Genomic DNA, 26546 nt, shown 5'->3' with positions numbered 1-26546 from the left:
GCATATTAACCCGAATGACAGTAATGAGTTTAATAAAAATAATATGTTCATTTATATATTGTAGGCTAAAACATTCTGTATGGCTGGATATTTAGTGCATCATTATAAAGCTGGTGTCCTGTCTAAGTCTTAACCTACCCCCTACCCCCCCCCCCTATTTCTTTTTCTTCTCTTGTACATTTATTTTACTCTTCATGCCAGTAACCTGTAAGCTGATTGTATGTAGTGTGTATATCTGTCTGTCTCTTATATGTCATCATGATTTGTGCGGATCTCATCTTAAACAAGCTCAGTGCTTAATGAGTCTCCCAGTTTAGTTGACCTTTTATTGTGAATTTGTACTTCCATGTACTGATGTTCTCATGTCTTACTAAATAAAGTACATCAATCAATCAATCAATCAATCCTATAACTTGCCAAACAAAACCTGGGTCAGGCTTGACACATGTAAATAATCCACTGAGCGTTACACATAACAAGCCTACAAGATGTGTAGTTTTTATAAAGTTCTTCAGTTCAACTACCATAATTCTGGAAAAAGGCTCCCTCAGCAACACATGTTTTCTGACAGAATGTGGGTACCAAAAAATTTAACAAAATGACATTTCAAATAGCCTATTAATATTTTTCAGTATACTGTATTTGAAATGTATATCCATTTGATCATTTTATCAACTGACCAAAACAACACACGATCACGGAATGAAAATAAACAAAGTCTAGACACTCAAGCCCACAATACCACCAAGGCTCGTGAAAATAGTAACTAGTTAATAATAATAATATTACTTTAAGTAATAAGTTGTTTTAGTTACTTTCCAACACTCAAGAGTCAAGTGTCAAATCTGCAATAACGTTCAGTGGTGGAGAAAATTCATAAAATAATTGAATTGTAGGTTAAATGCGAATGCTATGGGTGGAACTTGCATCACTTGGGACCCAAAAGATGCCACTGCAAAGTACTGTAGTACTATTTTCAGTTTCCTTTTCTTTCTTTCTTTTCATTTTTTCCATATTTTTTTGGGACACTTTCATGCTTACAGTAAAGCTGTGGCCTAACTTATCTTTCAAGGTTTTAGTGTATTATACTTGGAGGGTATAGTCTTCTTCAATGCGTACACTAAAAGAGTTTGATTCACATTTTGCCTTCTGCTCGATTTAATTTAGAATGTGGCGGCAGTGAGACCTCTGCAACACTGGTGCACATCTTGATTTTATTTACACAATAACAGGCAATGCAATATTTACCTTGAGCTGAAATTATCAAGTGTCAAACTACAGCTGAACTAAAACCACGATTCTGTATAATGCAGATATTAATAATCCTTCTGTTCTCTTTTGTTTTGGTGAGATGGGAATGGGAACATTAAACATCTATGTGTAGTATCTCAGAATTGTCACAAGATGGGGCTCTTCCCAAACATTCCGTGGCATTAGTATGTCCGAAATGAAACTTAAGATTGTGTATACACTCAAAAGTAGGCCTATGTTGAAAAATTACTTTACTTTGTATTTCTCTTAATTAATTCCTGTGCAACCTTCTAGTGGCACCCTACATTAGTTCTCACATTAAAGGACCACTTTACCCATTTTCAACCCATCTTCATATAAAAGAGATGGTCCTCACTAATGCTCAGTCATTATAATATGGTACCATGGGAGTCAACCTAGTGGTTATAAAGTTTAACGTTTTGATGTAATAAATGTTTTCCCCCACACATTAATTAATTAATCACAACATATAATAAGATTATTTATTTTATTTGGAATGACGGAATATCCTCACCATATCCACAATGGCCTCCACTCCAATCTTCTGTCTCAGCTCTGCACTGGTCTTTCTCTCCCTCAGTGATACACCGCACACCCATCTGATCATCCTCATCCCTGCTCTGTTCAGCTTCTCTTCATACTCCACCCTCAGGGCCCATATGTCTCACTTCCATGCGTCATGCCACTTCTGACGCAGGCTGAGTACACTTGCCCTTTCATCTTCAGGGATGGGGCCTTGGATGTTAGAAAGGGCATGAGTTCCCTGAACTTTTTCCATCCACTTCTCACCGTTGTGGTCACCGCTAGGTCCACCCCCCCATCAGCGTTAAGCATGTCTCCCAGGTAGCAGAAAACATAGGAATAGGAATACACAGTAAGAATGAAATCACACACTCATTTATCTTTCTACGTTTACGCTGTGTAGCTCACTCATTTGTTTGCGATCGATAGTTATCTTTTCTCAATTTGCGCAAATGTCGCTCAGTGACCAGTATATGACCTCAGCAACTAATGAAATTCGAAGTTTTTCATTATGTAGAATGGGAAATGTGTTTGTCTCATCAACATCTATGCAGTGAAGAAAGGATACTGGGAGAGATACTTTCTGCAGAAAGGGAACTGGGAAAAGACATTTTATGACAAACCACAAATCATCCAGACGTCTCCAGCCAAGAAAAAGAAAGAAGGAAGTGAAATCTCAGCCATATACTGTATGTACGTGTCCATACATGAAACTGGATAAAGTATAAAGAAGGAACTGAAATCTCAACCATGTGTACCCAACATGAAACTGGATGCTGTCCTCAGTGTTTTCCATTATTGTTTGATGTGCATAACACTTTTTTCATAATTCATCTTCGTCTTTAATATCCGTATTGAACTATTGACTTATTCTGTTAGGGTTTTTTTCCCTTCAATAATTTACTCTGTTTGCATCATTTGAATTAGCTGCCTATAATAACAAGTAAAAGCACTAGTGATTTTCACTGTCTGGCAATTGTAGATCTTACCAGTCTTGAAAAATGGCAAACTACATCTCATGCCCAAAAGGTTTACCAATCTCTTTTCTACCCCAGGTAAGCCTATTTCTTGGAACAGTGCTGTGGCTCTCACTTGGCTCAGTAGTCTAGAGGGCCCCCCTGACCTTTGGGCCCATCGGCCTGGGCCTGACAGGCCCATTCAGAGATCCAGGTCTGATAGAAGGTATAGAAAAATAGCAAAATATGCACATTAGTCATAGAAAACTTTGAGGTGCTTGAAAGTGCTGTGTGTTCCTAGGAACATACAAATAACTCAATATTATATCAGTTATGTCCAACTGTGGATTGTCTGCGGTGCGTAATGTATTGATTAGACCACAGACCTGAGAGCTGCTAAATGATTAACTGTTAATCATAGCTGGTTTAAGCATTCCTGAGAACCCCATGTGTTGAGAAGAATCCACCCACACCCAGATGCCAATAACCCCTAAATGCAACGCAATGTGACCTATTGGTAAAGATACGGTTTAGGAATATATCAGTTAACGGTGGCTCCACTTCTTAATGAGATGTCTGTTGAAGTTGTCTTGTAATATATTTTGTAGAAAGTATGCCTTTACTGTTCATTGTTTAGAATCTTCGGTATACAGGACAGGACGTATCATTTTACTTTTCACAAAGAAGTAACATTCATCTCTCAGAAGGTGAGACACCACGATGAGAATAGAGACAAAGCTATTCATTTCATGAACATGCTTTTATTGCATGCAGTTTAGCTTTCTAGAATTCAGGGATTCCTGAATTCTATGGAGGAAACCAAAGCATTTGATCAGTCCTACTCAAGGGCCCAGCATCTGCCTTTGAAATTGAGTCTATATACTGTAGGAAGTGACAGTTCACATGAATGGCCTGTAGTTTCGCTGTTTTACCCCTGCTGGTGTCAGAAGAAATAACTCAATGCGAGTGGGTGGGTTTTTGCAAAACTTTAGACTTGATTTTATTACCTTAATAAACATTGTCATAAATAGTACATGTGGATATGACTTTACACAACACAAAATAAAATAATATATACAGTATGTGTGGGTAGTAGCCTAAATACATCTGTCAATTTAGTTTTTGCAGGTTGCAAGTAACAAAGTGCATTTGTGGGATGAATTTTACAGATTGCTGTGGTACAAATTGGACACATTTTCACAAAAATGCAAATATCACTCGACATGCAGAAATGGATCCATAAAAGTGTACAAATGTAAGAAGACATAATATATTTGTGTGGATATGACTTTACACAACACAAATCAACTAGTAAAATAGTAAAATACATGTGAATGAAGTCACACATTTGTCAGTTGTGTTTTGTGGCTTTCATCTAATCAAGTCCAATAAAAACTTCCATAGATATGAGAGGTGTAACACATAGATATCCTTCTGTAGCTGTGCTGCTGCTGCTGGCATATTTTGGGCATGCAGTTCAGAATCACGACTTCCTCCTGTTATTTCTCCTCATTTACGTACAAGAGACATCAGTGATATCTTGACTTATCAACTTAATAATAACATGCTTATTTTCTTTAGGTCCTTCAATTAAACCACATATTAAAGCATGATGACATGTAAGGTCGCCATGTGCACTCCTTGCATCACAGCCCAAAAATTGATACTAATTACCATCATGTATGCTGTACAAAGAAAAAGAAAACCAAATGGATATCCATGTGGGTTCACAGAATATACAGTATATCTTTGGAAGTTTGCTTTTCCCTTGGTTGGTAAGCAGTAAATGGAATGGGTGGAGAGTTTCTCTCTCTAGAAACACTTGCGGTGGACGATAGAGGAACCGCACTCGTCATACTCCTGCTTGCTGAGCCACATCTGCTGGAAGGTGGAGAGAGAAGCCAGGATGGAACCACCGATCCACACAGAGTTTTTCCTATTAGGAGGAGCAATGATCTGCAGAGTAGGGAGAGTTCATAAGATTAATGCTTGTTACTGTATTCTTGAAACAAATAATTATTATTTACTTTTGTTTGCCATTTGTGATCAATAAGGAGACACAATTTGTGTTTGAAAGTTCCAATTGGATAAGGAGCTGCAGTCCCAAAAGAGGTTTTGCATTAGATGTATTATTGTAGTTTATGGTTGTACTGTATTTATTACAATCAGTTGAAAATGTTGTATTCTTATACCTGAATAATCTATTTAATGTTGACGAAACATACTGTAATTGTGCGGTTAGTAAATTATGGATGTTTGGCTTGAGTTTTCAAATCAATCTGAACTTTAAAATTCATTAAAACACAACAATAACAACTTTGACAAAGAATAGCTGCACTGTTATTTTGAGCATGTTGGATTGCCTATCTCAAGCAAGTCTTGTTTGCAATAATGTCAAGTACTAGAGTCTCGCGCCCCTCGACCCCATCCGCTGCGCGGGGTTTTGTGTTTGTTGGTCCTTCCGTGTCCCTCTCTCTGTGTCCGTGTTGCTGCAGCACAGAGTGGGCAGTAGAGATGGGATTTATGGCTCTTTTAAGGGAGGCGGATCTTGGGGTTCCGTTCCTTTCAAAGAGGCGTTGTGAATACTGGCTCATTTATGGCTCAGGTGTATATTATAGATACGTAAAAATATATATAAATATGTATGTATTCATATGTCATAATAGTATGTATGTTTGTATTGTAGATATAATTTATATGTGACTGTAAGTATGTGTTATTATGTACTATAATACAGCCTATGACATTATAAGATAGATAGATGTTATAAGGTAGAATATTATGATATATAACATTTTATTGAAATAATCATTTTAATCTGTAATTGATATATATATAATAATATATAACATATATATGTAGAAGATATATAAACGCGGCCCTAACCTCTAGTAATATACATAATAATACGATTATAGTATATGATGTTATGATATATGCAATAAGTATTGTGTGACATCGTGGCAAATGGTGGCGAGCCAATAGATTAGCGGTGTTGGTGTTATTATGACGTTGTGCCCCCCTCCCCCAAACAGGGCTTGCAGAGGGGAAGAGAGAAGCCCTGCTGTATATCAAAAAAGTCTAACCTAAATGTACTGAAATGTGCTCTATTGGGCCCTAAATGTAGTGTAATGAAGGGGGGGGGGGAGTCATGTAGTGAGGCCTCAATGTATTGCAGAAGCAGAGAGTATGGTCGAGTGACCATCCGTTTGTAGAGAGAGAGAGAGGCGCAGGCAACTCGACAGTAATATATTGCGACGCATTGTGAGCTTGCAGATCTGCTATTTTCAAATGGCTGAAATGTATATATGGCTGAAGTGGTTAATATATGTTTTGAAATAATAATCAAAATGTACAAATTAGATATTGTATCCCTATTATACATTAGTATAATGTACACGTTCATTGCAACAGCGGTGTACCTCTCTCTGTCTCTGTCTCTCTCTCTGTCTCTCTCTCTCTTCTGTGTCTTTCTCTCTCTCTCTATGCCTCTCTATGTGTGGCGCCATGTGTCTCTCTGGAGGGAGCATGGTCGAGTGACCATCAGTTTGTATTGAGAGAGAGTAAGTGTTGCCAACTTGCCATGTCCATTAATTGTAAGCGACTTGTAAGCGACTTTGAGCGAGGAGGAATGGAGGCAAATGCGTGGTACGGAGGAAAATTCAGAGACCGGATTGCTTAATTCTCGCGCGCAACCTGGCAACGTCTTTGATTCTCCGTGTAGACTTTAGCGTTGTTGATAATGTTGTCTTTGGGATGTATATGGCACGTGAATGACGGATATATTACCGTGAGTGTGGTGTGATAGAGACATGACCAAAGTGAAAGCAACGGCGCGGGTTGAAGCGAAGTGGTTGCGTGTGTTGTTGTTGTTGTGGAGAGATTTCAATGGCGGCGGCGGCGTGTTTGCTCGCGGTGCTCACGCTAAAGGGAACGAAAGGGTTTCCCGGTAATGTGGTCAGTTTGTGCTGGCCGCAATTAATTATGCTCCGAGGAGGTGAATGTGTAGTGAGCAATGAAAAGTAGCCTATGCCACCTATAAATTAAGCCGTGGCCCACCCATATGGAAAGCTGGCCCACCCAATCGATTTTGCCAAAAAAATGACAATTTTAATTTTTCTTATAATAAATGTTTTGATAAAAAAAATCAGTAAAATCAGGCAAAAATAAGAATTAAATAACATAACCCTAACCCTAACACCTAAAACCGAAATAAAGTAACAAAAAAACACCCCAAAAAGCCCAAAATCCGCCCAAAACAGCAAATGTATTCTCTTCTCTCTCTCTCTTCTCTTCCATTCTCTTCTCTTATTCTCTTCTTATTTATTCGCTTTGCGCGCACGGATCGGGGACGCATGCAGCGCGCGTGCATGCGTGCCCACCCGCTCCTGCATAGGCCCAGCCTATACTAGCGTTCTAGCTGCGCCACTGGCTGGCAATATCAAATAGGTGTGTTCTCTGTGTACTAAAGTTTGTGTATGTACTGTATGCATGCAGCATGTACCTTTGTTATGATGGCGGGAGGAACAAGAGCAGAAATCTCCTTCTTCATGCGGTCAGCAAAACCTGGGAACATGGTTGTGCCTCCGGACAGCACTATGTTGTTGTACAGTTCCTTATGGAAATCCATGTCACACTTCACAATGCTATTGTAGATGGTCTCATGGATCCCTACATAATTCTTACCTGGGTCCAGGAAAGAATATGCCTCTCCTGAGTAAGAGAGACAGAGGCACAGAGTAATGGTTAGAATCTAACCTTTAGATAGGCCTGCACTAGATGTTAGATTATCCATATTAAAGTTCAATAACAGTGACAGTGTGCATTTGAACTGAAACATAATTGTCCAACAGTGCATAACTGTTGATGATACAAAACAAGGACAGAAACTGCAGTAAAACAAATCCATATACTATATCAAGAAAGTAATGCACAGAAAGGCTTTGAATGACAAATTACAGGAGAATCCTGGCCCAAATAATGGCTGCAGATGTAGAGATTATTGTTACACTTTTAATTGCTTGTTTTCAAGTCAGTGATGTAGAACTACACTCCTGTTATTACTTCCCATATTAATACTGTACCATCATCGGTAGTGGTATTATACTATACTACTAACCGGGCTGGAAGAGCATCTCTGGGCAGCGGAAACTCTCGTTGCCAATGGTGATCACCTGACCATCAGGCAGTGTATAGTCGTAGTTCTTCTCCAGTGAGGAAGAGTTGGAACTGCTCTTCATCTCCTGTTCAAAGTCCAATGCCACATAGCATAGTTCCTCCTTCATGTTGCGCACAATCTCACGCTCCACTGTACAAGAGGGAGGGGTTTCAGAATTATTTAGATTCTCGCAATCTCCAATGAATGGTGCAGGGGGGGTGGATGAAATAGGTCGGATCGTACTGATTATTATCAGATACAAAATAGCCACTACAAGCCTTTTAGAAATACTGGATGTTCAGGCTGCTACGTGGCCTGAATATCTCGATTTTCAGCCTGCTTTCAGCTACATCATGTGAAGCTTGGCCAGTCAAATCCGAATATCACGTTACAACATTTGTTGGCCGATCAAATCCAGACGCCCAACCACCATACACCATCCACCCATAAGCCAATATTAATATAAAATTAATATATTCCTAATCAATCTCAAGTTTTACTGCTTCCTTCCACACAAAAGTTAGCAAATACAGCATTAATTCCCACCTTATGCCTCTGAATAATACGTACCAGTAGTGGTGAAACTATAGCCTCTGTCTCTCAGGATTCTCATCATATAACCAGTGAGGTCCCTGCCTGCCAGTTCCAGTCTAACGATGGCATGAGGCAGAGCGTAGCCATAGTAGATGGGCACTGCATGGGTCCCACCATCACCAGAGTCCATCACAATACCTGGAGAAACAAGAAGTTCAATTAGTTATTGGGGCCACAGAGACCAGTGCATCTCCACAGCACTGTATCTGACACAAATTACGGGTCAATTTGGTTACATTTGCTGAATAGTATAATAACACTTACCAGTGGTCCGACCAGAGGCATAGAGAGACATAACTTCTTGGATGGCCAGATACATGGCAGGGGAGTTGAAGGTCTCAAACATGATCTAGATGATGAAAAATGTTATTAATACTTTTTGTTTTACTTAAAATGAGTGACTGTAATAAGTCAATAATAAGTCATGAGTTACCGACTCCCTACTGCCTTATGTTAACTTATTATTGACTTTTTGATGATTGGTTCGCTATCTCTTCCCAACTTCCCATGCTCTGGAGGGGCGTGTTACAGATTTCGATATGGCAGACAGAGTGACAAAAATTACATTTCACTGAACAGGATAATAACAGCAACGGTGTCATGAGATGTCGGAAGATCGTCTGCAGGCCTTCAAAAACTTTGTGTATCTCAGGTATGTGTTCTTGTATAGCTTTAGCATATATCTGCTGTCCAGCAGCAACCAGCTAACTCCAAAACGCAAATTTTTCAGTAAATGAAAAAACTAAATACACGTTATACGTTTTTCAGGAAACAAAGAAAACCTTATATTTTTAAAACAAAGCAATACTGCCTCATCAAAGTTGGTATAGTGACTTTATATATTGTCAGATATTTGCATGTGTCATTATATTATCAACACTTTACCCAAATCCAGCTAAAGTGGAGTTAGGAGTTTTGTCCGAACAGAAATCCAGCTCAAGTGGAGTTAGGAGTCCGAACAGCTGACAATAGCTCCAATTGCTGCTGAGGGAGAGGTTTCAAATGGGGCTAAATTCCTAAAAGCTAACAATGGATCTCCAAGCTCACAATGCATCACAACGTGTGAATTAATGCCCCGATGCTTCATGACACTTATCATATAGGCCTATAATAAACAGGACTTTAAATATTACAATAACTTCTGCAAAGAGGGGTCGACAGAGTTGGAGTTTGAGTAGAACTAGCGAGAGAAATGCTATGAACTCATTTCTTGTCACATTGCTCTCATTAAACACTTCATAGATTTTAGAAATAGAATAGAATTTTCATAACATTAGCGTCAGTGCTAAGTTTGATAAACAGGTACACTGCATAGTTTGAACAGACTACGAGGGGAAAAACCCTGCCGTTTAGTTTGTTTATGTGCTGCTCCTCTGTCTGTGTGTACTCACTGCGCAGTGCGCTGTGCTGTGGAACAGCAGCAGGACAGGAGAGGGGGGAGTTGCATGGTTTGACAGACAGTTTGAGGATCCAATGGAGTTGGGAGGTTTTGTCAGAAGCGCTTTTGAATACTTTTCATTGTTTTTTTGTTTTTTTTACACAGACAAAAAGGGTGTTCAATAGCGTTGATTTTTTATTTTATTTTTTAAGCTGAAAATGGAGTTGGACAGCGACAATATAGTGTAGCAATGCAAGTGTGCTACCATATAATCTGGCCCACAGTGGCCGGCCAGAGTGCTGCTCAGAGCGGAGACAGACGGCGTTCGCTGGCAGGTGCTCGTCGATCTACGCTTTTTGACTTAAAGCGTTGATAGCTCCCGAACGAGAGGGGGGCATACCGGGACAGGGATCCTGGCTGGCGAGGCGCATCCAACGGTGCCTGACCCGAGTCTGTCCATCGCTCCCTGGCCTGGTTAGGGAGCGACCTGTCTTCAGACCGTTATCACAGGTTGTTCTTGTTACTGACTCAGTACAGCCTTTTGCTCCATTATTACTAACTCCCTACTGCCTTGCTGCCTTATCACTCCCTACTGCGTTTGCTGCCTTATTACTGACTGCCTACTGCCTTATGTTACCTTATTGTCTTTTTAAGTGGTTTGTGTGTGAGTGCTGTGCTGTGCTGTGCCTCCTGTTTGTGTTAATGAGTTGCAGGTTTGTGTTGCTGCGGGTGATACATACAGATATACTGTAGCTTACAAATATACAGTACATACACACAAAGTCACATGCCGCAGCAGCTAGCACCGCTTAAAAATAACCGTGGTCCCTTATGTCCATTGGCATGCTCTCAGAGTTGACTTTGGATTTTGATGTGTACTGTACAGTGCATTGAGCGAGGAGGAACAGTAGGGGCCATGTTTCTGGCTCAAGGTCATGTCAATAATAATTAATATATTATGTGAATGAGAGAGACAAAATAAGAAATAGTATGTTTGTCCTTCACCTGCACCATTTTCTCCCTGTTCTCCTTAGGATTGAGAGGAGCCTCAGTCAGCAGAACTGGATAATCTTCAGGGGCCACGCGAAGCTCATTATCAAAGGTGTGGCGCCAGATCTATCCAAAAGATAAAATCACAAAATGTGCCACATCTTAAATGATAAACAGCCAGACTTTCAGCTTTAAAACAACTTTCATAACTGATTTTCCCATTTTTCCTTTCATTTAAATAAAGGTGAAATTACGTTTTAAATTGTATTTCTTGTTTGTAATGTATCCACTTACTTACTGAACACATTCTCCTCTTTATTTTGTAATGTTTTTTGTTTTTTTTATCACTTTCTAAACTCAGCTACAAAAACATGTTTATGTCCATTTGGCAATATAACAACAACTACCTTCTATACAGTATGAAGCTTGTGGTGTTGATGGTATAGTCTTGAGTTTACGGCTCAGTTCAGTGATTGGTTGTACAGGGTAGCCAGCACATGAGAATGTATTTCTGTGTTCCTAGACTTCCTACCTTCTCCATGTCATCCCAGTTTGTTATGATGCCACGTTCGATGGGATATTTGAGGGTGCGCATCCCCCTCATCGCCTGGGCCTCACCTCCTATCTTCTCTACCATCTTTCCCTGGGGAGAGAAACAACATAACCACCATCACTCTAAATACATAAATACATTATTAAAACATAATTCACATGGTGTCCTTGTCAGATGTGGAATACTGGGGTATTCAAATCATTTGTTGATATAAAAAAATAGTTGATTGTGTGTGTGTGTGTGTGTTCGTGTGTGTGTGCGTGACTGCGTGTATGTGTGAGTGTGAGTGTGTGTGTGTGTGTGTGTGTGTGTGTTTGTGTGTGTGTGTGGGTGGGTGGGTGGGTGTGTGTGTGTGTGTGTGTGTGTGTGTGTGTGTGTGTGTGTGGTTATGAACCTGGACATCTGGATATCTGGACCTTCCAACGATGGAGCGGAAGACAGCACGAGGTCTATCGTCCCCAGCAAACCCTGCTTTGCACGTCCCAGAGCCGTTATCAACCACAAGTGCAGCAATATCATCATTCATGTTTGACCCAAGGGTATACGTTCTTTATTTCCACCTAGTCCGGTGGATTGGTAAAAAAAATTTTGGTTAATCGTTAACTTTTTTTATAAAAGCGTGAAACCTGGTACACTTGTGCAGTTTGGGGCCCTGAACATTTTCAGATATGGAGCCATCGCAAAAACGCTCCCTAGCCTTGGCAGCCATTTTACTTTCCGCCATAACCACATTATGTGTTTTGCATCATATCTCCTAAACCAAACATGATAATACAGAATAGGTGATGTCTACACCTATGTTTTGATGGTTAAGGATTACAGTGATACCATTTAAAACAGAGGTTCTCAAACTGTGGGTTAGGACCCCAAATGGAGTCTCGGGAAGGTGGCAGTGGCTACATTAACAGATTATTTTTTTAATGTGAATCCTTGAAATTAAGTCTGTTTTTGTTTTGTTTTTGAAAAGCAACAATTATTATATTGGTTCTGGCAACAGATATAGGCTATATACTATAGGCTATAATCATATGAGATAAAACAACATAAAATCAGCCAAAATTACAATGGAATAACACAGAAATGAATACATTGTGATTGTACAATTATCTAGCCAGTCACACAAGCAATGCAACTAACGCCTTGTAAAGGGTATTTGAGCAACCGAGTTAGCGAACACAACATGGTTTTATTATACTAACCGGTAGTCAAGTAGAGTCAGGTTATAAACCTAAAAAAGTAAACACAAACAACAACGCAACGATAAATTACTGACATGAAATATACACACAAAACTATAAACCATATCAGAAATATATATATTTATTGTTGTGTAAACACTCTCAATTCTTACCGTCAGTCTCTCGGAGCTCGCAATGGAAAATGACGAACGCAGCAATAGCAGCCTGGTAACTAGTAATACTGGTGCATGTGTAGAACACTTCCTCCTGATAGTGAGCATCCACTCCATTTATATCGGTTTGGTCTATGTGGGTGTAACCTTCTGTTGATTAATCATGTGACTTGTGTATTGTCTTAAATGTGGAAACACAGGCTTTAGCACTGTTCTAAACAGTAGCCACTGTACCTCATCTCCTCATCTGACCTAATCAATCAACATGCCCTCATGTGACACTCAGGTGACATGTTTAACAGCCTGGTCTCCAGAGATTACCGTAACATTGCACGGAACGAGTGCACTTCATTCCGTGGATAGTCGCCTAGAAACCCCGAAATTGCGTGCATATGTACGGCGAGTCCCACGGTGGGCGTAACCAGTCGCAACCCGGAAAAACCCGGAAGCAGAGCAGTCCCCACAACAAAATTTACGATTCTGTGCCTATCGGTACATAACTCAAACGGCGCTGAGTAGGCACAGGCGAACGTCACACCGTTCAGGATGGCAACTCGGTCGCCTTAGCTCCCTCGGTGGTCCTTCACGGGGTGACAGTTCGCCTGTGACTGCGCGCCTCCGAAATGGTTTTGTCACAAAGGGAGCGCCGTACATATGCATGCAATTTGGGGGTTCCGAGGCGGCTATCCACGGAATGAAGTGCACTCGTTCCGTACAATGTTACGGTAATCTCTGGAGATCGGGTTGTGTTTAAAGTCCACTGCTGTGCTGTGGCTTATAGAATTTGTATTTATTTGTACCTTCGGATTACAACTTCAGTTTATAACTCCAAATAAGCAAGACCTTCATATAAGCATGTATCAACTCCTAGAATAATAGCTCGGCCTATCTCTACGGTATAAGATCCTAAATAAGCAGGAAATACACACATAATAATAATCACAATAATAACCGCAAACTTCAGGCACTGGAAGGCCCTGGATAATTCTACAGTGATCTGCATGCATGATGGGGATTGGAGGGGTGAGTGAGGTGTGTCGTGATAGAGGTGCATTGGTACCCCAGAAGCAGGGATGTGTGAGTGGGGGTGGAGGTACTGTATGGAGCTTAGTAATTGGTACAGTAAAGTCTAAATATTCCCCCTTTTGGAATGAATGGAGGGCAATATCTGAGAATCTTTCTCTCCATTGATGTGGAATGTGGAGACATTGAGAAAACCCCCTATCCATATGAGAGCTCTGTAACATATTTTCATGTGCTACTTTATATCGAGCTGGGCATAGCAGCCAGAAAACCTAAAACTATGGAAACATAGGGAACAGATGGGCCCTATCTTGGGCATCTTTTACTATTTTGAAAAACATTTTAAAATACCAGTAGTTCAAATAGCCGATCTACAAGCTCACAATGTGTCGATGTAGATCGGCTAGCTGAACTATTTGAAAATGTTTTTCAAAATAGTAAAGCAAAAGAGGTAAGGCAAGATAGGGCCCAGAGCATGCATGACACAACTGGTCCCTTATGTTTCAAGGCAGCCATCATTGTCATCACCAATTTGCTTACTGGCCCCAGGTTTAAGCTGTGTTTCCAAAGTCCATGACAAATATCTCTAAAACACTAAAATGTCCCGGTTTACCATAATAATACTTGTTTTTTTGTGCTTACATAGATGTTTATCTTGTTCTAATATATTCTGTTTAAAGGTGCAGTCACTAAGTGCTAAAATAATTGTCCCCCATCCTGATCAAAAGCTAAAAGCCATAATGTGAAGTATGGTGTTATAGCACCACCATGAGGCTGAATTAAAAAGGTTTATTGAGTTCCTTGGCCTACTGGCAGTGCTACTTCTGATCCTGAATCCATACATATCTCATATGTTCAGATCAGAATAATCCAATGAAAAGTTAACAGTTAACATATTTTTCTAGGGGTGGTGGGGGATTGGCAAGTGCCGACACCCCCTAGAGGCCAATTTTTTATATGAGTGCTTGACACTCGAACCAAAATTGTTATATAGACCCTTACCTTCAAATTAGTAGTGAAAACAAAACTTTCATATGAACTTGAAATGAAAACCAAAAAATTACACATACACGGCCCCCCACTACTGTGCACTCAACCGTGTAGTAATTTTTTATTTGATTAGCTGATGCGCACGCACACACATTTTAACTATTTATTCATGTTCACATAAAGGAGAGCATACATACTAAAGCTCATAACAGCTATTGTGTTCATTGTGTTCTTGTAGCAACAAAACAGACAGATGCATACTTTCACATTCACTTGTGTAGAGATTGTTTCTGTGAAATGGCCTGATCTGCTTTAAAGCACATCATGTTTCTACCACCATCAGAGACTGTTTGTTTATTGCATACTTTCACTTTCAGTTGTGTGGGGATTGTTTCTGGGAAAGGGCCTGACCGATCGATGAAGTATGAGGATTGCTCATCTGGATACCATGAAGAGCCAACATCCTAAGAATATTTTGGCCTCAATCCCCACCGCTCTCCAGCTGCTCTGAAGCCTCACATTGCAAAGGAACCTCCTTGCAAAAAACAAACAAAACTGTTGAAACAGATGTAATAGCACATCTGAAGTGAATTGGCAAAGAGAGGAAGGTTCATCAGGGTGACTGACAGGGAATTGAAGTAGGACTGCTCAACTGCTCTGTAGCTCCTTAGACGAGTATTTGTTTGGGTCAATTTGTTGTAGCTTCCTCTCCCTCTCACTTTAAACCCTATTGCCCTCTTGGTTACCTTATCTCATTCAAATTCAGATTGAAGAAGTTCCTAGGTTCCTAATTAAAACCTATATAGGTGGGGTAGTCAGTGGTGTGTTCTAGATTTTTTTGGAGGGTATACTATAGCTATTCCCTGCCTAGTTACTCTACTCCCACACGCATGGCACACGCACGTGTATATAATTAATTAATGTAAAATTGCGCGTGCTCCGCGTGTGTCTGCCCCGCACACACTCGGCCAAGGCCCACTCAGGCCCAGTTTCACAGTAACACTGAGTAGCTACAATTACAATATGCTTTGTAGCCTACTGATTTTCTACTGTTTCTTTCTAATGTTAATCACCCTGTAACTCAACCACTTCGGAGCTGCTTTTAGCATTAGATGCATTTTCAATGCAAAGCATGGATTAATACCATAGAATAGTGCAAGGATTGTTATAAATAAATGCTGGTTAGGCTTATCAGATATAATAGCAGTGTAGTGTTAACAGCGAGCATTCCTGTATCTATTACAGAATAGTATTAACTTGGCATTGAAGACACAAACTGATTCAAGATTTTGCTGTGCTATGACGCGCACTTTGAATACTAATGAAGTACTCAATTCAGTGACCTACATTCAATGAAGTGAATGGCAGGTCGTTGAGTTAATGTGTGAATTCCTTCGCCAGTAGCTATTAATTATCACCTCAAGAACAATAGCCACACACATGATAAGCCTTCACCTTTGATTGATTGATTGATGTACTTTATTTAGTAAGACATGAGAACATCAGTACATGCAGTACAAATTCACAATACAAGGTCTACTAAACTGGGAGACTCATTAAGCACTGAGCTTGTTTAAGATGAGATCCACAAGTCAGACCTCGAGTCAGACTAGTCAGACAGACCACATTCTTGCTGATTGTAGCCTATTGCTGCCCCCCCCAGCAGCGTATCAGATGCGTATATCGACGTATGCGTATATCGACGTATGCGTATATCAACGTATCCGATACGACGTCTCGAACGGTTTTTGGATGTATACGACGGCACCGAAAAAAATCTACAGGCCACACTGTGTATACAGCGTACCACGGTAGAACACACCACTGGGGTAGTCGGTTCAGTAGCCTACAATTGATTGACAATGGTGCTGCTTCGGCCTGGTCAGTGGTCACAGAGTCAAACATCCTTCAAATTAAACAAAGACCAACAGAAACCCTCCCACCTAACCCCTGGTTGCCTTCAAATTATGGAAAAAAGCACCCTGCGGGCGCTTGGCCCCATCCTACGTGAACAACCCCCATACCCCCCAACTCAACAAGATGATATTGCACGTCTACTAAATGTTGATTGCTGTTTAGATTTCCGTTGGCTGTGAATAATGATAAAACCCGCTAATATTTGCGAGAGAAACTGTCTACAGTAGCTGTGCTGAGAGCATGCAGGGCGACAGCCTGGGTGTGGCTGGGTGCCAGTTACGTTGAAAACAGAAAGTTTTTTCAGCAAAGATTCCCTTGGCAAATCACTGCAATATGTACACATCAGGGGCAAGGCATGAACTTGTTGAGCTACTTGCCAAGTGCGATACCACAGATGGCTTCACGTGATGTGAATTAAAGCTGAGACTGTTGTGTTTTTGTTAGGCCAATATGCTTTTACCACAGTGGGGCAACAGTCGCTGTAGGAAAAGTGCAATGTCCAGACAAAGGTTTACATTTAATCCATATATTCACAATGTTTTCACAGGCATTGATTTAGGTTAATTAGTTGTGTGGTTTCCTATGTCCCATATTTCCAAACAAACAAACAAACACATTGGCAAAATAAAGAAATAGTTATTTATATATAATCACTGGTAGCTCTCGTGCACATCCAGGGTGGAGGTGCTGGTAGGCAAGATAATGTACATAAGACAGAAAACCTCCCACTGCTTCTCTCAGGAAGGGACCGCACACTCCAACAATGACAATGGACAGGACTCACTTAATGCTAAACACCCTTTCTTGCAACATCCATTTTTTGTAAAAACAAATGTACTGCTGCTAGCTTGGAGATATATGCTCCCTCAACCGGAGATTTATTTATGTAATTATATTTCCTGTGTCATGTTGTATTGTGTTTTACAGTATGTAAATGTACATGTATATGTATATGTATATGTATATGTATATGTATATGTATATGTATATGTATATGTATATATGTATTTTGGTGTGTGGATATACATATATACAGTATGTGTGTAGATGGGTGTAGATTCTCTCTCGGTATAGAATTTTATTATTTTCGGTCACTTTTTTATACTGCTTTTACCTGCCCACCTTGATACATTCGGTGTAAACAATTGATTGAACAATTGACTGAGTGGCCACACAGGTGGATGGAGTAACATTTTTTGTCACAGGGGATGTCACTATAAATGACAGTGATCAGTCACACCTGTGTATGGCACCTGATGAAGTCAACGCAGCGAAACACGTCGTGGAAAAAAAATGAAGCATTAAGTGAGTTCTGTCCATCGTCATTGTTGGAGTGTTATTTATATATATTCAAATGTTAGGCTACACAATACTTATATGGGAACACAGTGCTGTGGAGAGATGAAAGAATAAAGGAACATTTTTAGTGATTGCTGCATTGACCCAGAAGTTTTGTTCAGAGTGAGCACATGGGGAAGCAGTGGGAGGATAAGGGCCTTACCAACTCCAATTTTGCAACAGTAGCTGGATAATCTGGACACAAAGTAAAATGAAATGTCCAAAGTGGTTGTATTTATCCAAACAATAATTTAAATGTGTGCAGGATAACAAAATTAATAAATGAAAGAAAAGAGAGGATTATCTGCACCCCAATTTTGATGCTCCCAAAGTGTGATTTATTCGTACAACTTCCACCTGTGTGGAGGATAGGAGAGGGGAGGGGCGGGATTAAGGGACTATGACGTCAAAGTCAAAGGGCCAATCCCAGCACTTTTTTCCAGTATCCGGTCATATCCCCCCCCCCCCAAAAGAAAAACAAAGAAAATGAATGGCATAAGACCTTTAAAACATTATTTAAAACGTATAAGTAAAACATCAAGTGGAAATGAGAGTTGTACCACATAGATGGATAGTAAAATACATGTGAATCAAGTTACACAATTTGGCAGTTGTATCTTCTGGGTTACATAATAAAGCCCAATAAAAACTTCCATAGAAACAAGAGGTGTAACATGTAGGTTACCCTCAGTGGCCATGCTGCTGGCATATTTTGAGCATGCAGTTCAGAATCAGTTATTCCTCCTGTTATGTCTCCTCATTTAGGTCCAAGAGACATCTGTGATATCTTGACATATCAATTTAATAATATGTTCATTCTCTTAGTACCTATTAAAGAATGACAGGGATGCTGAATGCTTCATGTGTCACAGCCCCACTAATGACCTGTGCGTTGCATAAATAAAACCAGATGGGATTCATGGAATTCTCAAATCTTCTGATATTTGCTTTGACCTTGGAAGGTATTGCTGTAAATGGGATGGGATGGGTGGAGAGTTTGTCTCTCTAGAAGCACAGACGGTGGACAATAGAGGAACCAGACTCAAAATACTCCTCGCGGCTGATCCACATCGCCTTGAAGGTGGAGAGAGAAGCCAGGATGGAACCACCGATCCACACAGAGTCTTTCCTCTCAGGAGGATTAATGATCTGGAGTAGGGAGAGGAAGACAATAATGTACTGTGCATTAAGTAATGTGTAAATGTGTTAGCGCTGGTGAAAGCATAAAAGCGCTACTCTAAGTCATATTATTTTGTTGTAGTCAAGTCCTGTGTGTGTGCATAGATGCTATGAGGTGAGCATACATTAGGTGCTCCAGAGATTTGGAGTAGTGGGAAAAAAGGAGTGGATCTACCGAGGTGCCATGGATGAGTACATGGTACTTACAGGTTGCCTCAGGTTTGTGTATGTATGTATACAGTTAATTAGAGATACTAGTCCATACCCGTGGGGGGATATGCGCACATGATCTGGCAACCCGGGAGCCAGCGAACACAAAAACGCTAATAAACAGCTGACAGTTGGGGAAAGCGAAAAACGGGCTTCGCTGTTCCGTGCACATGGTAATGGTCAATGGCTTTGTGCAAATGCAGATCAATTGCTCCAGCCATTGAGGAGAACTGGGCAGAAGAGATTTTGGCCTCATCACCCTCACACCACCCTCACACCACCACCCTCACAGAGCTTTGTAGAATTATAGTAGGATGGCTGTCTGTCCATGTACCTTGGCCTTCATGGCGGGAGGAGCAAGAACAGTCATTTCCCTCTGCATGCGGTCAGCAAAGCCTCGGAACATGGTTGTGCCTCCGGACAGCACTATGTTGTTGTACAGAGTCTCACGGATATCCACGTCACACTTCATAATGCTGTTGTAGGTGGTGTCATGGATTCCCGCAGACATCATACCTGAGTAGGAGAGACCTTTGTCCTCCCGGTGGGGGCTCCTCGCTGGCAGGTGAGTCAGTAAGATACAACAGCAGTGACAACACAGAAATGTGTGGAAAAATGGCTGCAGATGTAGAGGTTGTTACATTGTTGTTTAATTCTTTGTTATCAAGTGAATAAATTAACTACACTCCTGTCATTATTACCCAGATTCATACTGTACTATCATCGGCAGATTCGGCACTATACAAACCTTTGAGAAAGGGCTGGAAGAGGATCTCAGGGCAGCAGAACCTCTCTTTGCCAATTGTAATCACCTGACCATCAGGCACCTGGTAATTCTCCACTGAGGAAGAGGAGGCAGCATTCTCCTGTTCAAAGTCCAGTGCCACGTAGCACAGTTTCTCCTTCATTCTGCGCACATTCTCCACTGTACAAGAGGGAGGGGTTTTAGAAATATTTAGATTCTCGCAATCTCCAATGATATGGGGGCGGGGGGGGGCAGAACTTCTGAGATAGGTCTGATCTTACATAAGTTTCTTTAGGCAAGGCAAGTTTACTTTTATAGCCCTAATAGGGTTAGGGTCAAAACGTTTTCACACCTGATAGGGCTTACTTGGTGGAGCAGCCGCAACATGTAAGGAGAAAGATAGACACCCACACACTGTCTTCACTTGCTCAATAAAGAAACACTTTTATTAAATTACTTGGCACGTTTCGGTCAAAGACCACCTTCAGGCATCTAGCGAGTAGATGCGTGAGGATGGACTTTGCAGAAATGTTGCAAGTATTTGCTTCAGAGGGTACATACATGTAGTGGGGAGTTCCTGCATCATATAATCAGTGACCTCCTTGCCTGCCAGTTCTATTCGAAGGATGGCATGAGGCAGAGCGTAGCCCTCATAGATGGGCACTGTGTGGCTCACACCATCACCAGAGTCCACCACAATACCTGGAGAAACAAGAAGTTAAATTAGTCACTGGGGCAATGCAGACCTATGACACAGGTCCAATACACAGTAAAATCCTCAGTGCTCATTTATCCATGTGTTACTCAGTATGCACATGTAACCAAATGAACATTTACAGGGCCATTTGGTTATATTTGTACACTTTCAGAAGTAAACTAACACTTACCAGTGGTCCGACAAGAGGCGTAGAGAGACAAAACTGCCTGGATGGCCACATACATGGCAGGGGAGTTGAAGGTCTCAAACATGATCTAGATGATGAAGAACTAACATTTTGATACACCTACATCACTGACATTCAATGCTATGGAGGGCTGTGTGTATGCAGTATTTAATTCAGTTGATTTCAACAATGAGGACGTCTTCAGAGAGAGGTGGACTAATTAGTGAAATTCCCTGGTATCGTGGTTGGTTGGACTGAAAACTCTTGCCCCTCACTCTTATAATTGGACACAATTGTTTTACATTAAGAGACATGGACAATAATCTAGAGCAGCCTATACATAATGTACAGTAACAAGACCAGGACACCTGGTTCTGCCATACCCAGAATAAGTACTTTATAAGATCAGAGCACTACGTCACGGCTAAGCCGGACTTCACATGACGTGTCAGCCTGTGTCTATGCCCATGTATGGACGAAAGGGGGACAAAAGATGGACAGACATTTATCCCCATATATGGGCGAAATAGGGACAAAGCCTCATGTAGGCCGACCCTCTGGGTCTGGCAACAAAAATATAACACAGACTATAACAATGGACCCTTATATCCATTGTTGTGCTCTCAGAGTTAAACTGAGACTTTGGATTTTGCAGTGTACTGTACAGTGAGGAGGAAGGAGTAGGGGTCAAGTTTCTAGCTCAAGAACATGTCAATAACAATTAAGATGGTGAAACTTGCAGTGTGTATCTCCGAGCACTCAATGCTGTGTTTTATTGAGTGGGAAGTCAGTCGGACCAGCAGTTGTCCAGAACCAAAAATATCTTCATCTGTCTGTGTGTCTGTCTCTCTGTGCGTGCGTGTCTGTCTGACTGTGTCCATTTAATGGCCATGTATGGAAATCCTTAATGTCATCAATATGGATCGCGTCATAGTACTGTTGCCATAGACTGGCCTCCAAGGACTATGATAGTGGGTACTGCACTAAGAACTCTGACAAGTGGTACAACGGATACTCTGACAAAGGGTACAAGGGGTACTGCATAACCGAGGGGCATGCACTCCAAATGGGCATCGGCCTAGTTACGTGAAGAGAGACTGAGAGAGATAGAGAGTGTTTTCCTCCACCTGTGTCATTTTCTCCCTGTTGGCCTTAGGGTTGAGAGGAGCCTCAGTCAGCAGAAGTGGATGATCTTCAGGGTCCACATGAAGCTCATTATCGAAGGTGTGGTGCCAGATCTACACAGCAGAAAGAGGTTTCACACATTTAAAATCACAAAACACACCACAACTTAAATGGCCTGCTGCTTTAAAACATGTGATTTCATGGTACTGTAACTGATTGCACTTTTAATTGTATTTAGAGAGAGAGAGAGAGAGAGAGAGAGAGAGAGAGAGAGAGAGAGAGATGAGACACGTGTACAGGATATGTTGTACTTTTTTATGTCAATCAAGCAGCTAAGAATGCCATATTTGTGGTTTCTTCCAAAACATTTACATAAAAGTAAAATATACAGCTACAGCTAAAGTATTTATTTTTCCGGTAATATCTTTGAATAAGAAATCCAAAAGACATGAGCTGATGTTTTCTTGCATGATGACTGAGCTGCCGATGACCTTCGGCCTGGTGCAGACAAATAATAATTAAAAAAAACTTTTTATATCCATTTGGCAAAAAGAAACATTACCCTCTAAGTAAAACTTGTGGTGTTGGAGGTATAGTCTGGAGTTTGGGGCTCACCAGTGATTAACCAATCACTGTGTTCCTACCTCCTCCATGTCATCCCAGTTGGTTATGATGCCATTTTTGATGGGGTTAGTGAGGTTGAGGATCCCTCTCTTTGACTGAGCCTCATATCCTACATAACTGTCCTTCGGTTCGATTCCTACCACTCCCTGAGGAAAGAAACAAGATACATAAACACCATCACTCTAAATACATAAATACATTATTGAAACACAATTCACCTAGTGTCCTTGTCAGATCTGGAAAACTGAGTGTATGGTATAGAAAACCAGGTGTGTGTGTGTGTGTGTGTGTGTGTGTGTGTGTGTGTGTGTGTGTGTGTGTGTGTGTGTGTGTGTGTGTGTGTGTGTGTGTGTGTGTGTGTGTGTGTGTGTGGGGGGGGGGTTATGAACCTGATGTCTTCGTCGCCGTCCAACAATGGTGGGGAAGACAACATGAGGTCTGTGAGCAAACCCTGCTTTGCACATCCCAGAGCCATTGTCAACTACAAGTACAGCAACATCGTCATCCATGGTTGATCTAAGGATAGGTTCTTCTATTCCACCTAAGGGATACATATACATGACACTCTTTTACGTATTATAGGTATTGAACACATCAAGGGGGCGGCTTGAGCACCTTTTTGGTTGAGCACCTGCCCTTTTGTCTCAAAGTGCCTTTTCCCAAAATGATGAGTTTATTTAATTAAGCTATATATGAACTAGAGAATCAATGTTAAATCACTGTAAATTCATTTCAAGGGTACTGAACAGCGCCACTGGAAGCAAATCACACTTAGGTGTTAAAGTAAGTGGTGCAGGTATATAGCAGTGGGGCCAAATGCATTCCAAGGTGTACCAAATTTGTACTCCGTAGCATGCTGCGAACTGGAGTTATGGCTGTTTAAAGGCCAGCCAATAGGAAGACAGAGGGGGCGGTGCTTAAGGAATTACAGCTTGTCCCTATTGGTGATCTAAGTCCATATACCAAATTTGTACTCCGTAGCATGCTGCAAACTGGAGTTATGGCTGTTTAAAGCCCAGCCAATAGGAAGACAGGGGGGGCGGGGCTTCAACAATTAAAGCTCGTCCCTATTGGTGGTCTAAGTCCACATATGACATACCCAATTTGGACTCCGTAGCATGCTCTAAACTGGAGTTATAGCTGTTTAAAGCCCAGCCAATAGGAAGACAGAGGGGGCGGGGCTTCAGCAATTAAAGCTCGTCCCTATTGGTGGTCTAAGTCCACATACTAAATTTGGACTTGGTACCATGCTGCAAACTGGAGTTATAGCTGTTTAAAGCCCAGCCAATAGGAAGATAGAGGGGGGGACCCCTGGGGGTCCCCGGACCCCTCTTTGATAACCAGTGGTACGTGTGGCCAATGAGAGGAGAGATGGAATAGCCGATCTCCAAGCTAGGTTTCACAGAGCAACTCGTTGTGAGCTTGTAGATCGGCAGTTTTTGTGTGTGTGTGTGTGTGTGTGTGTGTGTGTGTGTGTGTGTGTGTGTGTGTGTGTGTGTGTGCACGGTGCGCCTCACAGGTTTGCATGTGTATGTGTGTGTGCACATGAGTAGTACGCACATATGCAGTCCTGGCTTGCACGTGTGCATTGCATGTGTGCAGCGCCTCGCAGGTCTGCATGTTACGTGTGTGTGTGCGCACGCACATGTGCAGTCCTGGCTTGCACCTGTGCAGTGCACCTGTGCAGTGCCTTTGCAGTGCACGTGTGCAGCGCCTCGCACGTGTGCAGCGCCTCGCACGTGTGCAGCGCCTTGCAGGTCTGCATGTTATGTGTGTGTGTGTGTGTGTGTATGTTTGTTTATTATCACTTACAATAACATTTAAAAAAATGATACACAAAGATTCGGTAGAAATGTGAAGGAGAATGCCTAAAAACCCTCCAGGAGCTTGAGAAGTGGCATTCTCCGGGAATATTTGTACATTCATAGGATAAAATTAACATCAATGTGGAATATACACATCCATTACAGTTTAAACACTAATAGACATGTCATACAGATGAAGAAACAGAACGGAAAAGACCAAAATGGACACTGATTCAAAAAAAGAAAGAATCAGCAAAAACATATTACAACAATAAAAGTCAAGGGAACCAAAACATAAACCTCTAGGGAAAATGTTATTATATTATATTAGGCAGACCATATGGAAAGTATTCGGTTGTTAAGAGAAGCGATTTTAGAAACTTTTTAAATTGGTGAGAAGACAACTTCCATAGATGTAATGGCAGAGAATTCCATATTTTTGACCCTCTGAAGCCTATATTAAACTGGGTTTGAGAGGTACGGGCCTTTGGGGGTCTGAGGTTATTTGAGCTACGTGTTGGGTAATTATGAACCTGAAAATTATACTCAAATATATGATGAAAAAAGGAGGGAAGAGTTCTCCCCAATGAGCCATAAACAAATAAGCCAATTTGAAGATGGTTCACTTGATAAATACTGAGGACACCTAATCGGATAAATAAAGGCTGAGATGAATGTCTTGGGTGTGCACAACTTATTGTTCTTACAGCTCGTTTCTGAAGACGGTATATGGGCTCCAGTTTGGTCTGATGAGTACTAGCCCAGACTATATTACAATAATTAATATACGGATAAATCATGGAATAATATAACATAGTGGCTACCTCAGAACTGATCAAATGACGGATTTTACGTAGGATACCAATACTCTTAGCTATTTTTGTGGATATAGCCATAATATGTGATTTCCAGGATAATGATTCATCAAGCATAATGCCAAGGAATCGTGTGGAACACACATTGGTTATAGGGATGTTATCGATATCTATTTTTGATGATTTGTTGAAAATATGCGGTTTAAGACCAAAACATATGAAATTAGTTTTTTTAATGTTGAGTGATAATTTATTGGAGCGAAACCAAATGGACAGCTTACCAAGTTCTTCATTTATAACCTTTATAATGGTGTCAGGATCTTTATGAGAGTAGAGGACACTTGTGTCATCTGCAAATAAAATCTTAGACAGTTTATCCGAGACATTTGAAAGGTCATTAATATATAACAAAAACAACAAAGGCCCAATAATTGATCCTTGGGGGACTCTGCATTGCATATGAAGAGGTGGTGAGTTTGTTCCATTGTAGGATACAAACTGCTGCCTGTCTTTAAGATAACTTTTGAACCAGAGAAGTGCATTGTTTTTTACTCCAATATGAGACAGTTTCTGAAGAAGAATATGGTGATTGACCGTATCAAAAGCCTTAGATAAATCCAAAAAGATACCTATAGTGTTTTCCTTTCTATCTCTAGCTTTATATATTTCATTTACTAGGTGTATAAGTGCCATATATGTTGAATGCTTCTTTCTGAACCCGTACTGGTGTGTATATATAATGTTGTACTTATTAAGATGTTCAATTAATCTCTCATAGACAAGTTTTTCGAGTATTTTTGATATAGCAGGCAAAATGGAAATAGGTCTATAATGATTGAAAATGGCCGGGTCGTCATCTTTATGAATAGGGATAATCTTGGCTATTTTTAGTTCAGAAGGTACTATTCCCTGCTCCAATGAAAGATTGAAAATGTGAGTTAGAGGTTGTACAATGTACTCATGAATGGTTTTCAGTAATTTACAGTCAATATTGTCATAACCTGGAGAAGAATCTTTCAGACCAATTAATGTCTTCCGAACCTCATCCTCTGATACCGTTGAGAAATTAATATTTTCAAGGAGTGAGTGTGTGTGTGTGTGTGTGTGTGTGTGTGTG

At 40.8% G+C, this 26546-nt stretch overlaps 2 protein-coding genes and 1 long non-coding RNA gene across 4 annotated transcripts in view; 1 reads left to right on the top strand and 2 right to left on the bottom strand.

Moving 5' to 3' along the window:
• LOC308097945 overlaps window positions 1-26546 on the top strand; it is a 435438-nt gene that overhangs the window by 2247 nt on the left and 406645 nt on the right. The window lies entirely within an intron of this gene.
• LOC308097939 (actin, cytoplasmic-like) overlaps window positions 3908-26546 on the bottom strand; it is a gene marked incomplete at its 5' end in the record, with an annotated part of 85754 nt that continues 63115 nt past the window's right edge. Inside the window, 8 exons of one of the 2 annotated variants that reach the window (XM_080446099.1) lie at window positions 3908-4706; window positions 7255-7463; window positions 7870-8058; window positions 8479-8640; window positions 8767-8851; window positions 10886-10996; window positions 11403-11513; window positions 11818-11949. In XM_080446099.1, the coding sequence (XP_080302225.1) occupies window positions 4563-4706; window positions 7255-7463; window positions 7870-8058; window positions 8479-8640; window positions 8767-8851; window positions 10886-10996; window positions 11403-11513; window positions 11818-11949 (1143 nt within the window). In that variant the 3' untranslated portion in view covers window positions 3908-4562. Of the gene's footprint in view, window positions 4707-7254; window positions 7464-7869; window positions 8059-8478; window positions 8641-8766; window positions 8852-10885; window positions 10997-11402; window positions 11514-11817; window positions 11950-26546 lie in introns of those variants that run through there. The other variant, XM_080446100.1, reaches the window with a different exon arrangement.
• Window positions 19048-23318, bottom strand: LOC308097941 (actin-like; the record flags this gene model as incomplete). The annotated part of the gene is made up of 8 exons (XM_080446102.1): window positions 19048-19191; window positions 19766-19947; window positions 20180-20356; window positions 20738-20878; window positions 21064-21148; window positions 22188-22298; window positions 22830-22955; window positions 23199-23318. The coding sequence occupies 8 exons, from the start codon at window positions 23316-23318 to the stop codon at window positions 19048-19050; spliced, it is 1086 nt and encodes a 361-aa protein (XP_080302228.1).

The sequence above is a fragment of the Gymnoscopelus braueri genome (genome assembly GCF_963280865.1).
Source record: "Gymnoscopelus braueri genome assembly, chromosome: 13".
NCBI classification, from domain to species: domain Eukaryota; kingdom Metazoa; phylum Chordata; class Actinopteri; order Myctophiformes; family Myctophidae; genus Gymnoscopelus; species Gymnoscopelus braueri.
Note: the sequence above shows the minus strand (reverse complement) of the source record. Positions and strands in the feature narration are given on the sequence as shown.